Below are 19,347 nucleotides of genomic sequence, written 5' to 3'. Positions count from 1 at the left end.
AGTTCCCATCACCAATCTCTTTCCACTTATGACTGTATGACTGTTGCTGGCAATCCTTATGATTTATATTGATACATTGATCATCAATTGTGTTGTAAATGTTGTACCTTGATGAACGTATCTTTTCTTTTATGTACACTGAGAGCATATGCACGAAGACAAATTCCTTGTGTGTCCAATCACACTTGGCCAATAAAATCCTATTCTATTCTATAAGCAAACCTCAACTTACAACCATTTCTTTAGCAACCATTTGCAGTTACAGCAGCACGGAAGAAAGTGAATTAACCAGCCCTTGCCCATTCAACAGCATCCTCAGGGTCACGTACTCAAAATTAGGACATTTAGCAATTGGCTTGTGTATTATGACGGTTGCAGCATCCCAGAAATATTGCGATCACAATTTTTCAATCCTCTCAGGGGGTTTCCGACAAGCAGAGCCAATGAGGGAAGCCGGATTTGTTTAACAGCCGCACAATTCACTTAATAATGGGAGCGATTTGCTTAACAACGGTGGGAAAAGTTGTAAAATCGGGTGTGGCGTACTTAACCACCTTGCTTAGTAACAGAAATTCTGGCCCCAAGCCGAGGAGCACCTGTAAATTAGCTGAAGAGCTTCCAATTACTATGTTGTGTACCACAACTTTTTAATGTTTTTTACCATTACTAAAAGTTCAAAGTCAGTCCAGCTTTTAAACGCTGCATTGATAGTTATATGAGCTTAAGGTCACACTCAAATCCCCCCTCAAATGGCTCTTCCAGAAACATTAAATAGTAACAGGATTCTTAAAATGGTTCATTTTATTCATAAACTTGATGCAAGTTTACAGATTATTGTACGCTGCTAAGTACTTCTGAATATTAAAAAAAAAACAACGAAACTCCCAATAAAATAAAATAGAGAAGCCGAGGGTGTGCACCTGTCATTGTGCTAGTCCATTAGAAATATTAAACAATTTGATAAGGTATCCAAAATATTACCCTCAGGTTTTCAAATGAGCTATAGGAAACTCATAGAATTTGTCCTTTGATTTAAGGCGGCTAAGACAATTCGATAGAAACAATATGTACAACCGAGTAAGCCAAAATCCTGGAAATGATCTGGAGAACGTCTTCAAAAGATCGTAAGAAATTAAGTTCCACCGGACAGAAGTCTTCAAATCTTGTCTTTCAAACTGAAGTCCAGCATCTATGATCATATTTTGGGTATCAAAGAAAGTACAGATGTAACTTTGGAGGCGACAATGGTGGGGCACAGGAGAACTGTGCATTTCTGATCTTGGAAAGAAAAATGCCGATTCCTTTAATACAATTCCAATGAACAAAAGAAAGTGATCCCAAATTCAGCTCTAAAAATTAAAAACACCTGATTTTTTAAAAAAAGTAAGGCAATGATAAAGCAGTTACTGGCTCACAGCAGTTTCCAATCCAAATTGGTTTTCTAAAAAAAAATGGAAGAGCGTGTCCCTGTTATTTTCTGAACAAAATCCATGGTCACGATGATAGTGACGTTTAGAAGAAACCACCAATCTGAATCAAGACCTTCCTGGGAATTTTGGGGCTTTTGTTTTTTTTTAAAAAAAATTGGTCTTCTTAAAAAAAAAAGTAAGGAGTGTCTTGATTTTTGCCCATTGCTTTTTAAGTTCATTATCAACAAATGATTGCAACAACCCGTTAATGGAATTGACCTTGTAAAGAGGCTTTCTAGCATTTTAAATAAATTTTCAAGCTTTACACCTAGGGCTTCCTCTTGAGAAGAAGATGCTAGAGACTCAAAAATTATCAGAACAGCTCAGCAACCCTAGCAGATACGACCCGTTGCAAAGTTCTATTGGCACAGCCTGGCTTTGCTTAAACTAAGGAGTTCTAACCTCAAGACAGCCGTAAAATAAAACATTTTAATTCTTTCACATTGCAAGCTTTCTCCTATTATCGCTTTTCGAATTAAGAAATTCTAGAAAGGTTCTCAAATTTTAAGCCGGGAAAAAAAAAAAAAAAAAAAAGAAAAGAGAGATTGGTTTTACAAGATCTGAAAACTCTACAACACACATTATCAAACTAATTTTATTCCTCTTGGTTGGCTTTAAATAAAATATATTGCAATCCTCTGCAGTCCATTCTGGAGAAAAAAAAAACGTCAACCACCCCTGAAGTGCATAGAAAAGTCAATAGGAAATTTTGAGTAAACCAAGAACCCAGTTTGAGGGACTCAGTACTAAAACGCAGGTGTGTTCAATCCGCTGGGAAAATATAGGAAAGTCTTAAATTGTTCTGTCCAAAATATTTGTCCAATGAGCAGAACAGTATGGCTGTAATTTTATACTGGATATTGACTGATTCATTTATGAGCTGTTATGGGGCATTTATAGCTTGAGTCTGCAAATAAAATCTTTTACTGATATTGGTCCAAATGTTAAATGTGGCCCTCAATATTATCCATCTTCTTTTGGAGGTGTGAACCAGCCTGGAAGAAGAAGAAAAAATAATTACACATTGTCAAATACGCAGGAACAATGGTAAACGAGACGCTTTTATGCTTTACAATAATTCTATATAGTATCCCTGAAGTCTAGAATGCACGCCACTGAAGGACACCTATCTACCACGTTTCTGGGATTCTGAAGGATCCGTGTTTGTTTATGGCTTATAGGATTGTGCAGCATTGGGGGGCGTGGGGACAAAACGTAGACTTTTCTGCAGTCTCTAAGGTGCAACACAAGGCTTCCTGGGATCATGATGCAGCCACCTGAAGAATTGCAGATGGGCTCAGTCTGCCTCCTATGACTTCCAAAGCTTCTTTTTCTTCCAGTAGAAGTAGCTATCTGTAGCTCCACAACTGAACTGTGGAGTTAGTCCTTGGTGCTCTCTGAGCTTGGATGCTCAGCTTGATTGGTTAGCTGTTTTCTTGCAGGCATTTCATTACCCACTTAGGTAACATCATCAGTACCTGAGGGTCATCATCAGATCACCATCAACACTGCAAGCTGTGATGATGAGAAAGACCATCAACCTGAAGGCCATCAACACCTCAACTGGGAGACTATCACCATGGAGACCATCAACACTCCGGTAACGTTACCTCAATGGGTAATGAGATGTCTGCAAGCCAACAACCAAGCCCAGAGGACACCAAGGGGCTCTGCATGGTTTTTTTCCTCTTTGGATCCATCCAAGCTCCTGTGAGGCCCTCAAGATGTATTCCTCTGTGATAGGAAGCTCCAAATAAATTCAATTAATTCATCACTGAAAGAGAAGCATATTGCTCTACTTTTCCTCCTTTAGACAGAGGCTTCTCGGCTGCCACAAAGAAGAGGGAGTCAAGCTATTCTCCAAAAAGGGCAGGACAAGAAGCAACGGATGGAAACTCATCAACGAGAGAAGCAACTTAGAACTAAGGAGAAATTGTCCAACAAAACAATTAGTCAACAGAATGATTTGCCTCCAGAAGTTGTGGGTGCTCCAGCACTGGAAGTTTTAAAGAAGATGTTAGATAACCATTTGTCTGAAGTGGTGTAGAGTTTCCTGCCTAGGCAGGGGGTTGGACTAGAAGACCTCCAAGGTCCCTTCCAACTCTGTTATTCTATCTTCTAAGGTTGAAGGGTGATAGAAGCACCAAGGAGGCCAAGCATTAAAATTTCTCTTCTTCTCGTCAACGTATCGGAACCAAAACCAAATACATTTTTAATTTCCAGCTCAATGGGTTTGAATTATTGTCCCAGGGCTCAATTACAGGTAGTCTTCAACTTAGGACAGTTCGCTTAGTAACCATATTACAGCGGCAATGAAAACATTGACTGATAACCATTGTTCACACTTGTGACCGAATCCACACGGTCGCACAATTTATATTCGGATTTATGACGGTTGCAGAGTCCCCCAGGGGTCACGCGATCCCGTTTTGCGACCTTCTGACAAGCAAAGTCAATGGGGAAGCCAAATTCACTAAACAACCCTGTGGCTAACTTAACAACTGCACTGATTCGCTTAACAGTGGTGGCAAGAAAAGTCTTCAAATGTGAGCAAGACTCATTTAACAAATGTCTGACTTAGCAATGTTTTGGGTTCAACTGTGGTCACAAGTCAAGGACTACCTGTTCTGAATTCAGCAGACCCATAATGAGGGTCAGTCGGCAGAGACAGAAATGTACGAGAGATACATGGGGGTACAGTGGCTTAAAATGCCCCCTCCCCTTTCCAGTCGCTCTCTTCTGATGTTATACTTACAAAACTATGGGTTTCACATACATACCATACATACATACCATTTTTCTCATGTAACTGTACTAGAGATTTATGAGACTGCTGTGCTCTTGCTAGATTGTATTGGCTCTGGAAGAGAGAGAATGTGCTTTTAACGTTTTCCTTCTAAGGAGACAAAATCAGCTCGGACAAAGAAGAGGTTGAGATGGTGGGCAACTAAGAGACTTATACAGAAACTTTCATGCCATGCTAAGACAAAACCTAACCGGGTGTCAGGCCTGGAAGCCATCTTTGGCACTGGGCCTTCAGGCCTGCCACATTTACTGCTGTGGGAAACTGGGAGGGGGGATTGTATGGAGCAGGGGTGATATGTTGTCAAAATAACATTCCTTTCTCTGAAAGTCAAGGACATCTTGCCCCGCACCTGGAGGGGTGTGATTGGGAGGCATCTCCAGTTGGGATGGTGCATTGATTGGACCATATGGGTGCTGCGCAGGCACTTGGACTTTTGTTTGGGTGGGGAAAACCTGGAAGCTTTCAGATTCGGGTTTTCCCAGATGTGCCAATATGACATCTCTCATAAAATGGAACTTTGAGGAACTTCAAGTCTCAGTGTTTTCTTTTGCTGGGGGTGTTACTTGGAACTTGGTTTTGGAATAAACTGGAATAAACTGCAGATGCCCGAGTTCAACACACCTTAAGATGTAAACACCCCACACTGATTGGCTCCATTGAGGGTAGGACAAAAAGCAATGGGTGGAAACTAATCAAGGAGAGAAGCAACTTAGAACTAAGGAGAAATTGCCTGACAGTGAGAACAATTAATCAATGGAACAACTTGCCTCCAGAAGTTGTGAATGCTCCGACACTGGAAGTGTTTAAGATGATGTTGGATAACCATTTGTCTGAAGTGGTGTAGGGTTCCCTGCCTGGGCAGGGGGTTGGACTAGAAGGCCTCCAAGGTCCCTTCCAACTCTGTTATTATTCTTATTCTAACCACTGAGAAGCTAGCGGGATGTACCAAGGGCACCCCTGTTTCATTTACCCAAAAGAGGTTGTATTTACTTTATTTAGAAAATTTACATGGCTTCCAAACACGCTTCTGGCCACGCCTGGCTGGCTGGGACATTTTGGGACTTGGAAGTCCACACCTCTTCACGGGGCCGAGATTGGGAAACACCGGTGTCCAATATGGGAGAACTTCAAATCGTTTTTCAGTTCTATGGATTTGCTTTAAAACCTGGACATGATGTGATCAAATGACCCCCTCTACTTTGACAATGAAATTTAAGCCCGTTGGTTTGCAGCGGAAGAGGCAAATGGAAGTCTTAAACAACTGGGAACACACAATGGTGTCGCCTACCTTATTCGCCCCAAACTGAACTCTGGCCTTTCCTTTGACCAACGTGGCATTAATCTGCATGATGACCGATTCTGTGGAATAGGCGCTGCTCCAACCCTAGAAACACGGGGGGAGGGTCCCGTGGGGGAGAGGAAGAAGGTGAAGGGAAGTCCTCCAGAATCAGGAGTATCCACAGCGTCATGGACAGGTGGTCCTCAAATTCCAACCTTTTGTTTAACAACCATACAGTGACAACAACACTGAAAAAAAGGGACTCGCGACCAGTTTTTGCTCTTAGGACTGTCACAGCATTCTTCCCCGGGCAGGTGATCAATTTGCACACTTGGCAAGCAGCGTGAGTTTACAACAGTTGCAGCTTCCTGGGGTGGCGTGATCGCCACTGGCGATCTTCCCAACCAGCAAGACGAATGGGGGAAAGCCAGATTCATTGATTCACACAATTCCCTTAACAACTGTTGCGGTGCGCCAGAAGCCTGCGGAGCTGGCAACAGAGTTGGACAGCAATGAGGTTGAGGAAGAACAGGGGCCAGTCCTGGAGGCTGGGGAAGGCCCGGATGAGGGCTCTGCATCAGAGGCAGAGGTGGGGCCAGGGCCATCGGGAAGTGAGGTGCGGACTCCAGAGCCTCCAGAGGCTGACAGTAGTGAGGCAGAGGAACAGGAGGAACCTGTTCCTAATGCATGCATGAGAAGAGCTGCCAGAAGGCAAGAGCTCAAGCAAAGAGGACGACTGGGGAGTAAGGCCAAGAGATGATTGGCCCTCCCATAAGGCTTAAAAGACCAGCAACAGCGTTTGGGCTCTTTGTTGGAAAACAATGTTGATAGCTTTGTCTTGTTGCATTTATTTTGTATCGGAGTCTTCTGAACTTTTGCCATGAAAGGCCTTTGGCAGTTGTACCTAATTGGACCAAGGGTAGTGATAGGACTGAGGAATTGTGTGGGGAGGAATTTGCTTTAATTTAGTTGGACTGCGCTGGGAATGAAGTAATTCTCAGCTGCTCTAATAAAGTTTGTTTGTTTTTACATTGACTGAGTTTCCTACTACCTACTTGGGCCTGGGTCACAACAACAACTTCAATGATTCGTTTAACAACCGTGCCAAAAAAAAGATGGGAAAATCGGGGGTGACTCACTGAACAACTACTTGTGGTCATAAGTCAAGGACTACCAGTACATAAAAATCAGGTGGTAATTCCACCATGGGCAGCCACCCTCCAGACCTGCATTTACCTGTTTGGTTAGAAGTTCCATGCATAGGGCGCCTCCACCCAGAACGTACCTGAGACACATAAAACGCACACTGAGAACATTTCCAATATTTATTTATTTAGGCATTAAATTTGTAGGCTGCCCATCTCTCTAGCGGGGGACTCGAGGCAGCCTACAATACCGTAACTAACAGAATGAAACCGTTGTAGCCATGATGGCGAACCTATGGCACGCGTGATGATGGCCCGAGAGCTGTCACCCTAGTTCAGCTCCTCTGTGCATGTGCGCATGCCTCCTGCCAGCCAGCTGGTCTTCAAGTCTCTGTCGCGCATGCACAGGCGGCGGGGGGACCATATGAGGACATGCGGATGGGGTGCGTGTGTGGGGGCTGCGTGTGCCTGCACAGGCCCACACACGCATTGCATTTTGGGGGTTCGGGCCCATGCGCTTTGGGCACATGGTCCGGAAAAGGCTAGCTATCACTGAATTATACCATTAAAACAGCAGGCATTAAAAGCTAAAACATTAGAATTAATATTAAAATGGATTTTTTAAAAACCCCAGTGTGTATATAGAGTGGGTAGTGAGATTTTGCACTAGTCTACTAGCCTTCTCCGAAATGGGTAGTTAACATCATGTTTAAACTTAGACTTCTATGAGTTAAACTTAGGGAGATAGGAGCCCAAGACTCTAAAGTTAATTTGAAGAATCCCCTTTGGTTTGTCTATTTGTTTGCGCCATGTCCATTCCACAGGTGACAGTTTGGAAACGGAGACCATCGAAGCTGTAAAATCAGTTGGCAAATAGTTTGACTATCGGCTCTGCCACGAGAATAATTTAGCAGGAAGCACTGTGCAACTATTTCAAGTTTCCCTTTTGTGACAACAGTCTCATTTTCATTCAGGGCATTTTTCACACTGCACTTTACTACTCCCGGAGTGGCTTAGGAAATCTTGATAAATATTAAAATTCTCACGCCTTTTAATTCTTGCTCGTAGTTAGAACAGGAATCCCCTCAATATCTCACATGCAAATATTTCCTACTCAAAAGAAAATAGATTGGACTGCTGACAGCCCAATTCAGGAGCGATTGGAGAAAAAAAGTTCTTGATACTCCGCTTAGATTTAATAGAACTAACCAGCATTTCTTACCATTCTCTTACTATAAGGTTTCCAAAGAAATATTCAAAAAGCTGCGCCGATCATTGTCCAGAAAGTAAGAGGAATGTCAGATTTGTAATTCCTGAATAATGACCGATTAAGAAATAATAATTGAACCTACCCTCCACTGAGTACTGGAGAGACTACTCGTACAAATGGAGGGTCAAATGGAAAATTATCCTGAAACAAATAAGAGAGATCCATTAGTCTTAAATCTTGGAAAAGTCTATTCTCTACCAGAGCGGTGAGCTCGGAAGAGGCTGAAATTTCGTTAAAGAATACGCTCATTAAAAGAAACAGCCTCCCACCGGTGAATTGTTTCTTTCCTTCCTACCTACTTACCTTAAAAGAGAAGCTGAGTAAAATATATTCCACGCCTTCTTTCTCTTTTAAGACTTGGAGATCGCTGTGTAACGGACTGTCGGGATCGACCCTAATCACAAGAAAGAGAAAAAGGAAGAAGAGATGCAATAACTGGATTGCAATGCCTTCCTATCTCTCATGCTCTCTTCAAAGAAGAACCGGGGAGTGACTCGCCTATAATTTAAGGGCTCAAACCAGGGTTGAAATGTAAAATTTGTTACTACCAGTTCTGCGGGCGTGGCTTGGTGGTGGGGATGTGACTGGTTGGGTGTGGCCAATTTTTTTTTCTTTTTTCTTTTAAAAGCATTTTTTCTACAACCTCTTCAGCCGAAGAGGTTGTAAAAAAATGCTTTTAAAAGGCTCCTCTGGTGATCCCAGCTGAGCCGCACGATCATCAGAGGCTTTTTTTTTTAACGTTTAAAAGCATTTTTTCTACAACCTCTTCAGCCGAAGAGGTTGTAAAAAAATGCTTTTAAAAGGCTCCTCTGGTGATCCCAGCTGAGTTGCCTGATCGTCAGAGGTTTTTCTTTTTTTTTAAAAGCATTTTTGGTCGAAGAAAAAATGCTTTTAAAAGGCTCCTCTGGTGATTCCAGCTGAGCCGCACGATCATCAGAGGCTTTTTTTTTTAACGTTTAAAAGCATTTTTGGTCGAAGAAAAAAATGCTTTAAAAAAAACAAAAAAAAACCAACAAGATGTTATCCAACATCTTCTTAAAAACTTCCAGTGTTGGAGCATCCACAATTTCTGTTGGCAAGTTGTTCCACTGATTAATTGTTCTCACTGTCAGGAAATTTTTCCTTAGTTCGAAGTTGCTTCTCTCCTTGATTAGTTTCCACCCATTGCTTTTTGTTCTACCCTCGGGTGCTTTGGAGAATAGCTTGACTCCCTCTTCTTTGGGGCAGCCCCTGAGATATTGGAACACTGCTATCATGTCTCCCTTAGTCCTTCTTTTCCTTAAACTAGACATACCGAGTTCCTGCAACTGTTCTCCATATGTTTTAGCCTCCAGCCCCCTAATCATCTTTGTTGCTCTTCTCTGCACTCTTTCTAGAGTCTCAACATCTTTGTTTTACAGTTTCTTAGTTTACTTACTTTAGAAGTTTCACGTGCCACTCATACAAGCTGTCATTCACGAGTTCCACTGAATAAATCCCTGTGGGGGAGGTGGGGAAGAAATGAAAAAAGAAGAAGAGCTTGATTAGGTAATCAAGGTTTGGGATTGGACTTGGAACTTCACAAAGCTTCAAAACAAGCCAATTTGGCACAAGGAAGGTTTCCCCCCCCCCCCCCCAATATCAGAAAGGTTTCAATATCTCCGTGAATTCCCTCTACTTTTTATCCAAGGAGAGGTTGTCTAAATAAAAGAAACTTGCACGAGTATAAAAACGTAGAAAGACACAGACAGACCCCGTGGGGGGCCCGCGGTGGTCCCGCCACTTCTATGCGAAGCATCTGCTCCATATTCCAAAGGTGCTTTTAAAAAAAGGCAGCTGGACTTTCGTTGTTTCTTTGGTTTTGTTTTTCCTTGAAGAAGTTTCGCTTCTCATCCAAGACGCTTCTTCAGTTCTTCAGCTTTTTCACTTCTTCAGAACTGAGGAAGCTTCTTGGATGAGAAGCGAAACACCTTCCAGGATTAAAAAAAAACAACACACGGTGATCTGGAGGACTGACAATCTCCACGGTCATCAGCTCCATAATGGTGGCTTTTATCATTGGATATTTATCACTGGATATTTCCCTGAATGTTCTGGGCCTCTGGTGGCTCAGACTGCTAAGACAGTCTGTTATTAACACAGCTGCTTGCAATTACTGCAGGTTCAAGTCCCACCAGGCCCAAGGTTGACTCAGCCTTCCATCCTTTATAAGGTAGGTAAAATGAGGACCCAGATTGTTGGGGGCAATAAGTTGACTTTGTATATAATATACAAATGGATGAAGACTATTGCTTAACACATTGTAAGCCGCCCTGAGTCTTCGGAGAAGGGCGGGATATAAATTCAAATAACACCCCCCCCAATATTAAGCAAGCCAACCCTGCTTAGCTTCTTCAAGATCAGCCAAGGTCAGCCAAGAGCTGCCATCTGCCAGGAGGACAGGCGGTTCCATCTCACGCCAGCGCATAAAAAGCTTTGACATCTATGTCATCTATGTACCATCTAACATCTATGAACATGACCTTCTATGGGAGGAAGCTTTGCAATTTGGTCAGTTGTTTTTCGTTTTTGTTTTTTTAAATCTAGGAGTTCAGGATGGAACTATTTAACCAGGGCAAAAGACATACACAAAATTTTCAACAACCAAACGACAACACCCTGCAGCATTCTGAACCTTACAATTCGTTGTGGGCACCAGAATTTGCATTTACCTGGGGCTTTTCTGCTGTTTATAGCAAGCATCCTTGCTCGATCGGTATCAGCAGTTCTCGACTTACGACCGCAATTCGGCCCCGAATTTCTGTCGCTAAGTGAGACGTTTGTTTGAGTATTGTCCCGTTTTACGACCTTTCTCGCTGCCGTCGTTCAGTGGAATCGTTGAACATCGGGGGTGTTGCTTGGAATCCTGACACATTGCAGTCGTTAAAATGAGTAGCTCGATTGTTTAAGCGAATGCGGCTTCCCCAATTGACTTCGCTTGTCTGACGGTCGCAAAAGGGGATCACATGACCCCGGGACATTGCAACCGTCGTAAGTACAAGCCAGTTGCCAAGCGTGTGAATTTTGACCACATGACCCCAGGGATGTTGCTATGATTTTCACACTTAAAATGGTTTCAAATGTGAAAAACAAGTCAGGTCACTTTGATCAGTGCCGTTGTAGCTTCCAACGGTCACTAAACGAACGTTTATAAGTAGAGGACTACCTGTATAAACTATAAATACGAAAGGAGACCAATGCAAGGGTGTTTTCTCATGCAGAACAGAAAAGACACAACAGGAAACCGTCCGCTTAGTGAAGCAGATGAAGCAATCAGTGGAAAATAGATAATTGCAGGGGGGGGGGGGAAAGAACGAATTATTATTATTATTATTATTATTCACTTTCGGTCTTTTTTTGCAAGAAAATCATGTTCTGGGAAAAAAGAACCCACCCATAATTTTCAGCTAAAAAAAGGATTGTCTCTCACAGTAGCCAAGAAGGTGCTACTGAATTTAATTGAGGCCCAGCTCTGGAGCCATGGTTGCACAAGGTCTTGTGCAACCTGCCCTCATTAGCACTTTCTGAGAAGTAGGCAAAGAATCAGGACTCCTGACATCCGTTTGTCACGTCACCTGTGGTATTTTGAGAAGGTGTAAAAAAAAATGTTTTCATTCCAATTGAAGAAAAAAAAAGGTGAGGTGTTTTTTTTTTTTATTTATTTTTAAAAAGCCTCTTTTGAACAAAGGGTAACCAAGAGAGGAAATTCACTTGGAAATAACGTCACGATAACACAGCTGGAGAAGTAAAAATTAAAAAACAACAACCCAGCATCATCTAAATATCGCATCATTATCTCTTACACACAAAAATAAGTCACATAATTCCAGATTTTAAACTGTCAGGAGAAATTTCCTGACAGTTAGAACAATCAATAAGTGGAACAACTTGCCTGCAGAAGTTGTGAATGCTCCAACACTGGAAGTTTTTAAGAAAATGTTGGATAACCATCTGACTGAGATGGTGTAGGGTTTCCTGCCTGGGCAAGGGGTTGGACTAGAAGGCCTCCAAGGTCCCTTCCAACTCTGTTACTATTACTACTACTACTACTACTATTATTATTATTATTTTACCGGTTGACGGTGCAAATCTATTCCCCTTCTTTTAAAAGCTTCCCGTGGGCTTTAGTTTACTTTAGTTTACTTTACTTTACTGTCATTGCACAAGGTACAACGAAATTAAATGCTGTCTTCAGTGTACATTATAACTATAAAAATAAAAACACAAACATACATCCTTTACATTTTATATAATTGAAATTGAAAACCTGATATTGCGCTGTACCAGGGGTCTGCAACCTTAATAGAATAGAATTTTTTTTTTTAAAACACTCAAAAGAGCCATTTGGACCTGTTTCCCACAGAAAAGAAAACACCAGGAGCCACAAAACCCTTCTGACATCTAAAATGAAGATAACACTGCATATATCTTTTTTTTTTACCTTTATGCTATGTATAACAAAAACCTATAGTGTGTTGCATTTATGAAATCAATGAAGTGCTACAGCGAAAATGAATTTTTATTTCTGCATGCAACAAAAACATTTTGAACTCAAAAAAAAAAAAAAGATGGGTCGAAAACCTCAATAAATTGTGTGCTGGCAGGTGTCTCACATTGGCAGTTGTGATGCATATTTTGAGCAACAGGGAGCCGCAGCAGAGGGGTGAAAGAGCCACATGCGGCTCCCGAGCCACAGGTTGCTGACCCCTGCACTATACCGTAGAATGAATATGGCTATTGCCCTGGGATAGAAGCTGTTTTTCAGCCTTTTAACTTATTTAAGCAGGATAGGGATCATAGTTTGAAACAGGCTTACCAAAAGAAATTATGCCCATGCTGCAAGATATCCCATTATTTGCTCCGTTAGAAAAATAAATCACTTACCTGTCTTAAAACTTTGCGACCTATATATATCCCTGAGCTCTTTCATTAGTCGATCCGATGCTTGGACAGACCCAGAAACCGCACCCTGCAGACAGAAAAAGGGCAAAAACAGAGTAGGTAAAATGAGGACCCAGATTGTTGGGGGCAATAAAAAAAGTTGACTTTGTATATAATATACAAATGGATGAAGACTATTGCTTAACACAATGTAAGCCGCCCTGAGTCTTCGGAGAAGGGCGGGATATAAATTCAAATAAATAAAAACAAAAAACTAGCAAAATCAATGCAGGATGCATTTAAAGAACCATGATGATTCGCTTAAAGACCTTGGGGGGAAAAAACGGGGTGCAACTCAATTAATGACCAAATTGCTTAACGATGGAAGTCCTGAAAGACCGCAATTGTGGTCGTTAAGTTAAGGACTTTCTGTAATAAAGGCCATTTTACTTTTGAGTGACCTTTTGAGTGACCTTTCAAAAGTCTAAAATAACATGAATTTAAGGCCTCTTGTGTCTCTAACGCCCTCCGTCCACTTTCAATTCTTTCATACGTGAAATGCAATGAACTTTCTAATGGATCCCTTTCCTCTCACCTACCAAGCACTTACGTTTAGGTGATCCTCCCTTTGATTCTTCCGAATTTTTTCCAAGATGGCCAGATTCTCCTTCTCGATGCCGTCATCCTCCGTTTTCTTCCCTTCGGCAGGCCCTTCCTCCTTCATGTCATAATGATCCAGATCGATGTCCTACGAGACAAGATTGCAGAGTAGGGGGAGGGGAAAGCAGAAGCAACCGATCGCTCAGGACCACGCCAGCAGTTCGGCGGTTTGCATGGATCACGCATACTGTATTTTTTGGAGTATAAAATGCACCTTTTTCCCCCAAAAAAGAGGGTGAAAATCTGGGTGCGAATGTAGCCCCACCCAGCTTCTTAAACAGAGGTTTCAGAGGCTGAAAGAAGCTTCAGAAAAGAAGCCCCCAAACAGAGCTTCAGAAAATATGCCCCCAAACAGAGCTTCAGAAAATAAGCCCTCAAACAGAGCTTCAGAAAAGAAGCCCCCAAACAGAGCTTCAGAAAAGAAGCCCTCAAACAGAGCTTCAGAAAAAAAGCCCCCAAATAGAGCTTCAGAAAAGAAGCCCTCAAACAGAGCTTCAGAAAAGAAGCCCCCCAAACAGAGCTTCAGAAAAAAAGCCCCCAAATAGAGCTTCAGAAAAGAAGCCCCCAAACAGAGCTTCAGAAAAGAAGCCCCCAAACAGAGCTTCAGGAAAGAAGCCCCCAAAGAGAGCTTCAGAAAAGAAGCCCCCAAACAGAGCTTCAGAAAATAAGCCCCCAAATAGAGCTTCAGAAAATAAGCCTCCAAACAAAGCTTCAGAAAAAAAAACCCCAAACAGAGTTTCAGGAAAAGAAGCCCCCAAATAGAGCTTCAGAGGCTTTTTTTCTGAAGTTCTGTTTTGGAGGCTTTCAGAGGCAGAAAAAAGTTTTTTCTGAAACAGAGTTTCAGAGGCAGAAAAAAAAGCCAAAAAAAAAAAAAAAAAGCCAGGCACAGAGCTCACAACCAAGGAACCTGTTGCTAACATTCACCTCTGGGAACAGTCGATTGGGGGGTATTCCGAGAGGCCCATCCACCTGCCAATCAGCTTTTTTTTTTATTTTCCTCCCCAAAAACTAAGGTGCGTCTTATACTCTGAAAAATACGCTAATTTCTCAGCTTGGGGGAAAGAGAAACACGAAGGCACAAGTGTTCAGGTAAGAGGAACAGGCAAGGCTTCCAATACCACAACTGGAGCAGTGGAAAGGAGTGTGAAGATGACGGAAGATCTGGAATGGGTAGGTGATGAAATGAAAAGAGGGACTAGGGGAGACATGATAGCAGTCTTCCAATATCTCAGGGGCTGCCACAAAGAAAAGGGAGTTAAGATATTCTCCAAAGCACCTGAGGGCAGGACAAGAAGCAATGGGTGGAAACTCATCAAGGAGAGAAGCAACCTGGAATTAAGGAGAAATTTCCTAACAATGAGGACAATTAACCAGCGGAACAGCTTGCCACCAGAAGCTGTGGGTGCTTCATCACTGGAGGTTTTTAAGAACAGATTGGACAGCCGTTTTGGCCCTTCAATGATGTCCTTAGATCCTCCCACCTTTGTTTTCTGGACAGATAAAAGATCCAGAAGCAAAAACGAAGAGCAGAGCAGGCTGCAAGTGAGCGGAGACACCTACTTCACCCATATCTTCCTCCTCTTCCTCTTCTGATGTCACCTCTTCGGTCGTTCCATTCTAGAACATGACAAAAGTTTCTCATCAATTAAATAAGCGTTTTCTTTCTTTCTTTTTCCCTCTACAAAAAAACCCAGGCAGCAGATGGGCAGAGCAGCTACGGGGCAGAGTTCCACTAAATGGCTGTGGCTGTGGAACAGAGACTCAGGTCCCTAGTCCTCAGCTTATAACCATTCATGTAACGAACATTTGAAGTTACGACGATGCTGGGAAAAAAGGGACTTACGACCAGGGGTGAAATCTACTTACATTCCCTACTGGTTCGGAAGTAAACACGCTGTGTGTGCACTCGCTCTGCTCATGCACGTCACATGCGATTTTAAACCCTCTGCACATGCACAAAGCCTTTTATGCATGCGCACAGGGTAAAAAACAGGTTACTTCCCGGTTAAAACCAGGAAGTAATGACGTCTGGGCAGGTGGGCGGAGTCTCGTGCTGCCACCGCTACCGATTCTCCGAACTACCCGCCGCTGCTACCGGTTCGCCTGAACCGGTACGAACCGGTAGCATTTCACCCCTGCTTACGACCAGTCTTTGCACTTACGACTTTCACTGCAACCCTGCAATCATAGGATCAAAATTCTGGGGTTTGTCAACTGGTATGTCTTTAAGATGGGATCGACATTTATAATAACGTAATATATAATTACGTAATATATTATAATAATAATAACGTAACACCGCTCCTGTGCAGACTGCACTGGCTACCTGTGGCCTTCCGAGTGCACTTTAAGGTGTTGGTTACGACCTTTAAAGCGCTCCATGGCTTGGGGCCTGGGTACTTACGGGACCGCCTGCTGTTACCATATGCCTCCCACCGACCCGTACACTCTCACAGAGAGGGACTTCTCAGGGTGCCGTCCGCCAAACAATGTCGGCTGGCGGCCCCCAGAGGAAGGGCCTTCTCTGTGGGGGCTCCTACACTTTGGAACGAGCTTCCCCCAGGCTTACGTCAAATACCTGACCTTCGGACTTTCCGCCGCGAACTGAAGACATACCTTTTTATTCGCACGGGGCTGGCCTAAATTTTAAATTTTACATTTTAAATTTTAAATTTTAAACTACATAAATTTTATCGATTTTAAATTTTCTACTAATTTTAAATGGGGTTTGGTTTTATAAATTTTAAGGTTCTAGGCTAATTATAATAAGTTTTTTAACTCGTATTTTAAATTGTATATTGTGGTGTTTGTATTTTATTGTTGCCTGTACACCGCCCTGAGTCCTTCGGGAGAAGGGCGGTATAAAAATCAAATAAAATCAATCAATCAATCAATAAATAATACTCCCATGGAACTGCCGACAAGCGAAGTCAAAAGGAAGCTGGATTTGCTGAATGACTGTGGCGAAAAAGGCCGTCATATTGGGCGCGATTCACTTAACGATCACATAGCTTAGCATCTGGAGTTCCAATTGCAATCGTCGGTGGACCATTTGCATCATTTCTTTCCAACATACCACTGAGTGGGAATGCATAAAACGAAGGTGGATGACATGTTTTTAGCACCCCAAAACAGTGATGACGGTGGAAGAGGGATGGGTTTCCAGAGGTTGCTGAAGGAGCCCTCCTTCCCAACAGCCCTGACCTACGGCTTCCTCGTCTCCCTACGGCTGCCCTACAATAGCTGCCATTCTGACTTTCTAGCCACCCCCCCCATCTCTTCTGAAAGGGAGACTACCCTGCTTTTAAAACCTGGAGGAACTACAGAACAACCTGGAGGTACTTACGGGACCGCCTGCTGTTACCGAATGCCTCCCACCGACCTGTTCGCTCGCGCAGAGAGGGACTCCTTAGGGTGCCGTCCGCCAAGCAATGTCGGCTGGCGGCCCCCAGGGGGAGGGCCTTCTCTGTGGGGGCTCCCACCCTTTGGAACGAACTTCCCCCTGGACTTCGGCAACTGCCGGACCTTCGGACTTTCCGCCGAGAACTGAAGACCTACTTGTTTGTTCGCGCAGGACTGGCATAGGAATTTTAATTAGTTTTAATGTTTTAACATTTTAAAATTTGGGTTTTATTCTAAATGTTTTAATTCGGCCATTTGTAAAATAAGTTTTTTAAATTATGGTTTTATGTGTATCCTGTTGTTGTTTTTATCATGGCTGTAAACCGCCCTGAGTCCTTCGGGAGAAGGGCGGTATAAAAATTTAAATAATAATAATAATAATAATAATAATAATAATAATAATAATAATAATAATAATAATAATAATACAGGGGGTTCTTGACTTACAAATTTGTTTAGTGACCATTTGAAGTTACTTACAACGGCATTGAAAAAAGTGACTTAACGACCGTTTTTCATTCTAATGGCCATTGCAGCATCCCCCATGGTCACATGATCAAAATTCAGACCCAACTGACTCATATTTACGACAGTTGCAGCGTCCCGGGGGGGCCGAGGAAAGCTAGATTCACTTAACAACCGGGTTACTCCCTAAACACCATTGTTAAGAGAGTAACGCCGTTCACCGTTAAATGAACACGTGATTCACGTCGTAAACACGGGTCCGAACTCACTTAACGACCCCCTCTCGTTTCGCAAAGAGAAATTTGGGGCTCGACTGGGGTCGTGGGTCGAGGACTATCTGTTTTCGCAAAGAAGTTTGGGGAAGGCAGGAAGAGAAAGTCAACCCAAACTGCCCTCTCTTTGAAGACGACTTGAGTAAGGAAACCCAGAATTTCTAGGTGGGGCCTTTTGCTAGCAGACCTGAACAGAGCAAACTTGCATCCTTCATGGAGAGCCACCACGGAACATAATCAAAGTGGCCAGCAATGACAGGTTTCTGAGTCATCTCTCACGCCCTGCCATGAAACTTGGCAGTCATCTCCCTGCTTGGCAGGGCATTTCGGTCCTCTGCCCTAAAGCCATTTCATCAGGGCCTTTACCTGGCCAGACGGCAAAGGCTGATCTAACATTTCGACATCCGGATGCTGGGGAAGGTTGTAGAGCCGGCAGAGGTCACATATCAACCGCTTCAGCTGCTGGAGAAGCTGCGGGAGGGGAAAAAGAAGAGATTTAAAGGGGCATCCGTGATTGGGTCTATGACAATTCACAATTCACAATTCACCACAGCCAACTCCCCATGGTCAACTCCCCATGGCCAACTCACTGCAGGACAAGAATTACACTAATATCAAAGAAATGGTGGAACAGAATCATTAAAGAAAGGTTGTAAAATAATTAGATAATTAGAACTGCAGAAAAAACAATGGCTACCAATCTGCCTTCCATGGAGGACCTGTATACTCCACGAGTCAAAAGAGGGCTGGGAAAATATCTACAGACCCCTTGCATCCTGGACATAAACTACCCTCAAAATGACGCTATAGAACACTATGCACCAAACAACTAGACACAAGGACAGTTTTTCCCCAAATGCCATCACTCTGCTAAACAAATAATCCGCTCAACACTGTCAAAACTATTTAGTAAGAATGTATTAATATTCTTCTTCTCATCTTTCCTTGGTACCTATCACCTTTTCTACTTAGGACTACAACTTTGTTGCTTGTATCTTTATGATTTATATTGTTTTATTTAGTTTCTTAGTACGATTTATGTTGCTTGCTTATTTGGTATCCTACGACTATCACTAAGTGTTGCATCTTAGGATTTATGATGAATGTATTTTTATGCTGACTACGATCATGATTTATCACTTATAGCTTTTATGTACAGTGACAGCTTATGCACCAGAGACAAATTCCTTGGGTGTCCAATCACACTTGGCCAATAAAGAATTCTATTTTATCCTAAAAGGAGAGATAGAATGAAACGTGAGTTGGCCGCAGTGAATTGTCCCCTCCACCTTGGTTGGTGGTCTTCTGGTGGTTGTGGCCTCTTCAGCTCATGCCTTCACAAGGAATGCTGGTTTTCCTCGTGTTACGATCAAAAGGTGAGCCGTCTCTACTAGCAAATCCAGGGATCAAGGAAAAATCAAGTACTTTTCTTTAGAATAGAATAGAATAGAATAGAATAGAATAGAATAGAATAGAATAGAATAGAATTTTATTGGCCAAGTGTGATTGGACACACAAGGAATTTGTCTTGGTGCATATGCTCTCAGTGTACATAAAAGAAAAGATACGTTCATCAAGGTACAACATTTACAACACAATTGATGGTCAATATATCAATATAAATCATAAGGATTGCCAGCAACAAGTTATAGTCATACAGTCATAAGTGGAAAGAGATTG

General features: G+C 42.5%; 1 protein-coding gene across 2 annotated transcripts in view; it reads right to left on the bottom strand.

Annotated features, from left to right (window-relative positions):
- Positions 1-2,046: 2,046 nt before the first annotated feature.
- The window catches only part of UBE2Q2 (ubiquitin conjugating enzyme E2 Q2), a 30,314-nt gene continuing 13,013 nt past the window's right edge, over positions 2,047-19,347 (bottom strand). The window contains exons 3-13 of one of the 2 annotated variants that reach the window (XM_058156649.1): positions 18,034-18,138; positions 15,089-15,145; positions 13,479-13,616; positions 12,872-12,956; positions 9,387-9,447; positions 8,273-8,363; positions 8,052-8,110; positions 6,791-6,839; positions 5,564-5,659; positions 4,250-4,329; positions 2,047-2,464 (exon numbers count right to left, since the gene is read on the bottom strand). In XM_058156649.1, the coding sequence (XP_058012632.1) occupies positions 2,353-2,464; positions 4,250-4,329; positions 5,564-5,659; positions 6,791-6,839; positions 8,052-8,110; positions 8,273-8,363; positions 9,387-9,447; positions 12,872-12,956; positions 13,479-13,616; positions 15,089-15,145; positions 18,034-18,138 (933 nt within the window). In that variant the 3' untranslated portion in view covers positions 2,047-2,352. The remainder of the gene's footprint in view (positions 2,465-4,249; positions 4,330-5,563; positions 5,660-6,790; positions 6,840-8,051; positions 8,111-8,272; positions 8,364-9,386; positions 9,448-12,871; positions 12,957-13,478; positions 13,617-15,088; positions 15,146-18,033; positions 18,139-19,347) is intronic. The other variant, XM_058156650.1, reaches the window with a different exon arrangement.

The sequence above is a fragment of the Ahaetulla prasina genome, chromosome 13 (genome assembly GCF_028640845.1).
Source record: "Ahaetulla prasina isolate Xishuangbanna chromosome 13, ASM2864084v1, whole genome shotgun sequence".
Taxonomy (NCBI): Eukaryota; Metazoa; Chordata; class Lepidosauria; order Squamata; family Colubridae; genus Ahaetulla; species Ahaetulla prasina.
The sequence above is the reverse complement of the archived record's forward strand: the minus strand, read 5'-3'. Positions and strand labels throughout refer to the sequence as shown.